This window comes from Triticum dicoccoides, chromosome 7B (assembly GCF_002162155.2).
Source record: "Triticum dicoccoides isolate Atlit2015 ecotype Zavitan chromosome 7B, WEW_v2.0, whole genome shotgun sequence".
In the NCBI taxonomy this organism is placed as follows: Eukaryota; Viridiplantae; Streptophyta; class Magnoliopsida; order Poales; family Poaceae; genus Triticum; species Triticum dicoccoides.
Window position 1 is genome coordinate 707,009,449 of NC_041393.1, and position 8,860 is coordinate 707,018,308.

At 43.4% G+C, this 8,860-nt stretch overlaps 1 protein-coding gene across 1 annotated transcript in view; it reads left to right on the top strand.

Annotated features, from left to right (window-relative positions):
• The first annotated feature begins 358 nt into the window (after positions 1–358).
• LOC119340151 (lysosomal Pro-X carboxypeptidase-like) overlaps positions 359–8,860 on the top strand; it is a 13,178-nt gene continuing 4,676 nt past the window's right edge. Inside the window, exons 1-2 of the mRNA XM_037612054.1 lie at positions 359–790; positions 8,505–8,685. Of these exons, the coding sequence (XP_037467951.1) occupies positions 359–790; positions 8,505–8,685 (613 nt within the window). The remainder of the gene's footprint in view (positions 791–8,504; positions 8,686–8,860) is intronic.

Consider the following 8,860-nt stretch of genomic DNA (forward strand, 5'->3'; position numbering starts at 1 on the left):
TCTGCTCCTTCACTTGATGGTCCCAAACATATCGTTGCCGTAAGAGCATCTTTCTTGAAGTCTCGAGTGCCAGTTTGGGTGTTCGACGCCTACGGTCTGTTCTAAGTGCTGCGGTTTGTCGTGTTTCCCGTGACAGGTTTCTTCAATGTTAAGCATCATTTAGCATGTTATTGTTTTCTCAAACCGTCTGTCTTCATCTCTTGGACTTGGTTTGAATAATTATGCACTTTTGGATGTACGTGTGCAGGGCTGCATGCAGGCTGGCTGGCTGGCTGGGAGTGTAGGTTCTCGCACACCAGCGCCTTCTTAAATCCAACACCACATGCCACATGGGCAGGGACGTCGGCGAGCTGCAGAAATGGGGGCCTCCTCCCAGCTCGCCGCCATCCCGGCGCTGCTGTTGCTGCTCCTCATGGCATCCGCGCCCGCACCGGCAGCAGCAGTGAGCCCCTCCAAGCGCCCCACCCATCAGCCTCCCTCTTTCCCCGCAGGAATCTCTACCCTGCGGCAGCGGGCTGCAAGCTCGAGCGGCGGGTACGCCACTGCGGCGAATCCGTACACGGCGCACTACTTCCCGCAGGAGCTGGACCACTTCACCTTCACGCCCAACTCCTCCCGCGTCTTCTCCCAGAAGTACCTCCTCAACGACACCTTCTGGCGGCGGAAGCCCACCGTCGGGCCGCTGTTCGTGTACATGGGTGGCGAGGCCGACATCGAGTGGTTGGCCACCACCACCGGCTTCATGTTCGACATCGCGCCAGAGTTCGGGGCTCTCATCGTCTTCATCGAGGTACCCTTCTTTGCCACATCCTCCGCCATGGCTGATACTTTCAGGTTTCAGCTAATCATCATATCATCGGTGGCCACGCCTTGGTCCAAATTTTGGTTGTCGTGTTGCACACCATTTTGTTTCTAATTAAGCATATTAATAATAATACTATTAAGAGGTAAAGGGCCAACAAATGCATCTATATAGACTAGATCGGTTGAGACACATACGATTATTTTCTGTTAGTTGGATCAAGAACAAAATTCCCGCAAAAAAATCAGAGCAAATTTATCAACTAAATATTTTCCATCCGTACTCCACATAGTTTATAGATGTAAATAATTCTATATAAAGAGTAGAATTCTGAAATATATATAAAAACACATTTCAAAATGTTAAAAAATTCTGAACAATAATTTCGTGTGTACATCTGGACATTCTATCTATGTTCGCACACAAAAATTCGCAAATATATATAAAAAATTTGTGGCATGTATAAAAAGGAAAAAAAAATGTCTCATGAATAGTTGTAATCAAGCACCGAAAATTGTATTTTTTACACAAGCCACAAAAATTGTCCCTTTTCATCGAAACTTTGTGCGTGAACATATAATGTCCGGATGTTCACATGGGGTTTTTTCTCGAATTTTTTGAACTTCTTAAAAATATGTACTTAGACAATGGGTGCAATACACCTATGAACCAAAGTGAATTTCCGCTACATACGGATGTATATAGACATATTTAGAGTGTAGATTCGCTCATTTTACTTCGTATGTTGTTCATATTGAAATCTTTGAAAGGACTTATATTTAGGAATGAAGGGAGTAGGACATTAACTAGCCCAATTCAGGCTTTGATAAGATATAAGATAATAACATGCGGATTATGTTACAGAAATCAAACTAATATAATTGGATTTGTAATATAAATCTCTTTTCTTCACTTATCATTTGATTATTTTTATCTTAACTGCAAATGAAATATTGATTATATAGTTTAAAATTGAAAAAATGTGTGCCTTGCATTTGTTATGGAGGGACCATGCAATAAGTTATTTTAGTCACGCTAAAAACATGGCATACTTACATGACATGGTCGATGAGAGAGAGAGTGAGAGAAGTCTGAAATAACGATTGACGGAGCGATACAAAGAAAAGTTCATGTCTACAAGGTATGCAAGAGTTGGTGGTAGCTAGGAAGATAATACAGATAATGTTTTCACAATTATCGTTAAATATGAACACATTACATTAGTAGACATGGAACAAAGGAAATTAGAGTAAGGCGGCATGTGTGGAAGCATGTCGATGCATGTCATATCCCTAATTGAACCTAACTGCAATACCACTAACGACGAGAAAGGGAAGAAAAAAGGCCCAATGATATTATGTTTCGATTATTTCTTATTTAAAGCTCCTCTTCAAGATAAATGTGAGATGCTAAACACCAGCAATTGTCCGATCTACGCGAATTTCATTAGCACAAGATAGTTGGTGGGTACAATTGGTAGATCGGGATGTACGATACCCTGCCTTAGAGGATGAACTAGGGTTCCTAGCTACTATGAATTTGGGGAATTTTCGGGTCTCCCGTGCCCTGCCTTGCTACATATAGCTGGCCAGCTCATACAGTAATTAAACGGTTACAACACAGTAAAGTTTAAAGTGAGAAGTAACTGGCGAGGATCCATCCGAGCCGTTGGATCTCCCTGAACTCCCTCGAGTCATCTTGATCGTTGCTTGACTGAACTTGTGCGCTGTTGGCGGTCTTCAGAACTGTCTTGGTTTCGGTCCTGACAATGCCGCCGCCATAACAACCGCCTTGTCCTCAAGGTGGAATAACTTGTGGCCTGGGAATGTCTTGTTTAAAAATGCTGCATCTTCCCACGTCGCATCGTTTGGCGCCAAACTTTCCCATTGTACCAAGCACTGACCCACTGGTGTTTTGTTCCTTTGTATGACCCTACGATCCAACACCGCCACCGGAATTGTTTTGACATATCCTTCTGCTGTTACTAGTGGAACATGAGGCAGAGGAACCGCTCGATGACCCACATGCTTCTTGAGTTGACTGATGTGGAAAACAGGGTGAATGTGAGTGCTCTCTGGTAGTTGTAATTTGTATGAAACTTCTCCAATTCTCTCCAGAATTTTATACGGTCCATAGAATTTTGACCTCAACTTCAGTGAGCCTCTCAGCCCAAAAGCATTTTGCCTGTAAGGTTGTATCTTAAGATACACCATTTCTCCCACCTCAAATGTTCTTTCAGTCCCGTTCCTATCTGCAAAATACTTAATCCTGCTTTGTGCCTGTTCCAAGTTGGCTTTCAGCTTGTTCATCATGTTTTCCCTTCCCTTTCTGAAACTGTCAATCTTGCTTCTGGAGATAATGTGGTGTCCATAGCAAATTCTCCCACTTGAGGTGGCTTGTAGCCATAGAGAGCTTGAAATGGAGTACACTTGAGAGAAGAATGGTAACTGGTGTTATACCATAGTTCAGCTAATGGCAACCACTTTAACCATTTCTTTGGTTCTTGGAACACTATCCCTCGCAAATAGGCCTCTAGACATTGATTTACTCGTTCTGTCTGGCCATCTGTTTGAGGATGTGAAGCTGTACTGAATCTGATCTGCACCCCAAATGCTGTGAACAATTCCTGGTATAAGTTACTGGTGAAGATAGTGTCTCTGTCCGACACTATGCAGATCGGGAGCCCATGTAACTTGATAACATTATCCATTAAGGCTTCAAATACAGTTATCACTGAGAAAGGATGTGCCAAGGGAATGAAATGGGAGTATTTGGTTAGCCTGTCCACTACTACCAGAATGACCTCTTTGCCTTGAGAATTTGGCAGTGCAGTGATAAAATCCATGGTAATATGTGACCAAGCCATATCAGGAACAGGAAGTGGTTGCAGCAACCCAGGAGGATGGATGTGTTCTACTTTGTTCAATTGGCACACAGGACACTGGCTAATGAATTCTTCTATGTTCTTCATGTTGGGCCAGTAAAATACCTTTTTCATCCTGTAATAAGTTGCTTTACTCCCAGAATGGCCTCCCAATGCCGAGGAATGGAAGGTTTGCAGTAACTGTTGCCTGAATCCTGTGCTGGCTCCTACATAGATTCTGTTTTTGTATTTTAACAGCCCTTTTGTCAAGGAGAACTTGGGATCTGGACCAATATCGGCAGCTACTTTCTGCAGTAATTTATTGCTGTCCTGATCCCCTTGATAGCTTTGTATCACATCCTTCGTCCACTTTGGAACTACAACAGTAACACTGTTGCACTGCATTGCTTGTATTGTCTCTTTCCTAGAAAGTGCATCAGCCACTACATTTTCTTTTCCCTTTTTATACTCAATAGTATAGTCATACTCCAACAATTTCAGCAGCAACTTGTGTTGTACCCCTTCTGTCAACCTCTGAGTTGTCATATATTTCAGTGACTGTTGATCTGTTTTAATGACCAATTTGTTTCCCCACACATAATGTCTCCACTTCTTGATTGCTTCTAGGATGGCCATTGCTTCCTTCTCATAAATGGACTGAGCTGCAGACTTTGGTCCTAAACTTTTACTGAGATAAGCCAGTGGCTTCCCTTTTTGCATAAGAACTGCTCCAATACCTGTGGCACATGCATCAGCTTCAATAGTGAAAGGCACAGTAAAATCTGGCAGTGCTAACACAGGGCAGCTTGTCATTGCTTCCTTTAATTTTTGAAAAGCTTGTTTCTGTGCTATGCCCCACTGAAATGCATCTTTTCTCAACATATCATGCAAAGGTCTACAGATTTTCCCATAATCTTTAACAAATCTTCTGTAATACCCTGTTAGACCCAGGAATCCTCTTAACTTGGTGGCATTTTCTGGTTCTGGCCAATCCAACACATCTCTGATTTTCCCTGGATCCGTGGACACTCCTTGTTCAGAAATCACATGACCCAGATAATTCACTTGATTTGTTGCAAATGTACACTTAGACCTTTTTACATACAACTTATGTTTTTGCAGTGTGGCAAAAGTTCTTTCCAGATGTTCCACATGTTTTTCTAAGGATTTACTGAAAACCAGCATGTCATCAAAGAATACCAATATACATTTCTCCTCCTCTGGTTCATTGATTTCTTCACAAACATTGTTCATCAGCCCTTGGAAAGTACCAGGGCCACCAGACAGACCAAACGGTACCACTGTATATTCATAATGCCCCATATGAGTCTTGAAGGCAGTTTTTGGAATATCTTCAGTGGCCATTCTGATTTGGTGGTAACCTGACCTCAGATCTAACTTAGTGAACACCTTAGCCCCATAGAGCTCATCCAACAAGTCCTCAATTATGGGCATGGGAAATTTATTCTTTATTGTGAGTGCATTTAGCTCTCTGTAGTCCACACACAATCTCCATCCTCCATCTTTCTTTCTGATCATAATTGCAGGAGAAGAGAAGGGACTGAAACTCTCTTGTATTTCTCCCTTTTTAATTAATTGCTTGATAATTTCTTTCATGGCCTGCTTTTGGTAATGAGGCACTCTGTAAGGTCTCAGATTAGGTGGTTTTGCCCCTTCCTGTAACACAATTCTGTGATCACACTCTCTTTTGGGAGGAAGTTCTTGAGACTCTTCAAAAATCTCAGCAAATTTATGGAGGAGTGGTTGTAGAGCTACAGGAGGAGTTTGTTCTGTGTTGTTATCTGATTCCAACTCATGTACTTGGAGGATGTATCCCATAACACCTTTCTTCAGTAACTTTTCCATTCTGGCTGCTAAAATTACACACTTTTTCCTTGGTATTGTATAATCAAACAAGGTGACTGGTTGTCCTTGCTTGGTCAGAACCAACAGCCTTTCCACCAGATCTAAGCAAATGGGACTGTACTGATAAATCCAATCAGCTCCCAATATAATGTCATAGGAGACTAGATCTAACACTTTAAAACTGCTGTGGAAAGTATGACCTTGCACTTTGAAATTTCTGTCTGGAATCTTAGCTACAGAAACTAATTTTCCACCACCTGCCACTGTTACCTTTCTGGGAGACATAGGTTGTTGGAAACAATTACTTTTAATTGCAAATTCTGTGCTCATGAATGTGTCCGATGATCCACTGTCAAACAGAGCTGTTGCTTTCTTTCCATCCACTTCTACTATCAAGGCAAATGTGTTTGCCCCTGTTGTTCCTTCTGTGGCATGTGCAGAAATGTGCATGGCCTGTGTTGTTTTTGGAACAGTCCCTTCCGGTCCTTTTTCTTTGTCTGGAGTATTTGGTGTTGTATGATATATCTGTTTAGGCATAGTTATTTCTTCTGTACTTTCACTATCCTCATCTTCATCCACTTCTTGTAAAATATGCAAGGTTTTCCCAATTTTGCATTTGTGCTGTCTTGTCCATGGTTCTCTACAATACCAACATGCTCTGGCATCTTTAGGAAAGGGACTCACTTGCTTCTCTTGAGCAGGTACTTGTACTTGCAATGGAGGAGGTGTTTGTTTATAAGCAGGTTGATATGATCTGTTTTTATATCCTGTGGAATAGGGCAACTTCCTTGCTGCTGCTGCTTTTTCATAAACCTTTGCATACCAATAAGCTTCTATGATCCCTGTTGGTTTCTGTCCACATACTTCATGCTTTATATCTGGTTTCAATCCTCCAATGAAACAGGGATGGTCTCTCTTAACTAGAGCTACACAATTTTCAAACTCATCAATGTACTGTGCTACTGATGTGTGCTGTTGAATATTTTTCAGTAACTCCACCGCTTCATGCACACTTGCTTCTGAAAACCTGTCAGCAATCATTTGACAGAATTGTTGCCAAGTGATCATTTGCCATGAACGCATATGTTCTTCAACCAATTTGATGCTCTTCCTTGTAGATGACCAGTAGCTAGATTGACCCATTGGTCATAGGGTGTGCCAGACATGTCAAAGAACTTCTCACAGGCAATCAGCCACCCAATTGGATCTTCCCCACTGAATAATGGTATTTTCAATCTTGGTCCTTTCTGAACAGCTTCAGCAAAATAAGAAGGGCCTCCCAATTGTGTTGCATGTTGGTTTCTTTGAGCCTCATACAAATTTCCTGCTGCCTGATAAACTGGTGGGAGAGAATTTGCTGTTGTTGTCATGTTGATATACTGCCCAGTGATTGGATTGTATGTTGGCCTTGGGTTCTAAAGTGGTGCATTTATCGGAGCAAAATATCCACTATTGCCTAAAAACCCCAATGTATGAGCCTGTACTGCCACACTGGTACTTGCCGCTGACACCCTGAATTGCTGTTGTGCTGGATTTTCTTGCTGTTTGTCAGTGTGGATCTTGGTGCTTTCAGTAAACATACTCACTGGAGGTAACCCTGAGGTTATTCCTGCCCCAACTGTGACTGGCATATGTCCTTGATTCACGAAGTCTTGATGCCGATTTCTGGTTACTGGTGGCTGATCCATTTTTGTCTGAAGAGGAACTGATAAACCTTGTGGACTGTTCGCTCCCCTTTCTGAACATACCGGAGAAACATCACTTGGTGTTGCTGGCTCCACCTTCTGACTGCTTACTGACATGTTTTGCAATATCAGGTTGAGAGTCTTCTGAATTTCCGTGTTCATCTCTGTCAGTTTCGCTTCAACCCGTGGCATAGTCACCATTTCAGAGCGTAATTGCTGTACTTCTGTTTTCAATCCTTTCAGATTCGATAGCTCCTCTCTGAATTCCGCTACTTCCTTTTCCAATCTGTCCACCGTGATCTGAACTTTTGCCCGTGTGTCTGCCATCTTCAGATCGAGTGGATGACCGACACCTTGAATTTGTACTCCTCGATCTGGGCTTCACTCCTGTGTAGCCGTCGGACGAACTGAACCTTCCAGTAGCACATGGATCGTCGTCAGGGACAGGAATTTTACCACGCGGAGAAGATCCCCACGCAACCTTCCCGAACTCGTCGATCTGCGCCCGAATGCTCGCCGCCGCCGCGGTCGCCTCCACAAACTTCCCCACCGCCTCCGCAAACAGGGAGGGACGGGAGGGATTTTACAGGAGAACCCAACCCCTCGTCCTCCTCTGCCTGATCCGCCGCCCAGCGTCGCTGTTGCCGATGAATCGACTGGCTTCTGATACCTTCGTGAGATGCTAAACACCAGCAATTGTCCGATCTACGCGAATTTCATTAGCACAAGATAGTTGGTGGGTACAATTGGTAGATCGGGATGTACGATACCCTGCCCTAGAGGATGAACTAGGGTTCCTAGCTACTATGAATTTGGGGAATTTTCGATTTGGGTCTCCCGTGCCCTACCTTGCTACATATAGCTGGCCAGCTCATACAGTAATTAAATGGTTACAGCACAGTAAAGTTTAAAGTGAGAAGTAACTGGCGAGGATCCATCCGAGCCGTTGGATCTCCCTGAACTCCCTCGAGTCATCTAGACCGTTGCTTGACTGAACTTGTGCGCTGTTGGTGGTCTTCAGAACTGTCTTGGTTTTGATCCTGACAATAAAGAAGCATCATAATGTGGTGTTAATTTTTCGTGTCTAATTTCTCAAGGCCAATGAACCAGATTGAGAAGAAATAAACAAACATGCTATTACCATTTAACAACGGGCGACAAATCTACCCACGCAAATGCATGGGTCATTCCGCTAGTTGGTACTTAAGCTTCATTAATGGTACTAAATATCATCAATGTTCACTTGTTCAAATTGCAACTTGTTTGAAATTTGTGTGTCGGAGTGCAGCATCGGTTCTACGGGGAGTCAAAGCCGTTTGGCAATGACTCGTACAAGTCAGTTGACATGCTGGGCTACCTGACGTCCACACAGGCGCTCGCCGACTTTGCCATCCTCATCACGAGCCTTAAGCAGAACATGTCCATTGTTGACGCCCCCGTCGTCGTCTTCGGCGGCTCTTACGGTGGCAGTAAGTCTATCACTAACGTGTTTCCTTATATTATATCCGTTCATGCATTAGTCTGAATCTCCTTAAGTTTATTATTATTTTTAGGAGGGCTTGCCGCCTCCCGGCTCGTTTTGTTTTTAGGAATCACCGGGCTTGGGGTGGGGAGGGGGAAAGATCCCCCCCCCACCCCCCCCCA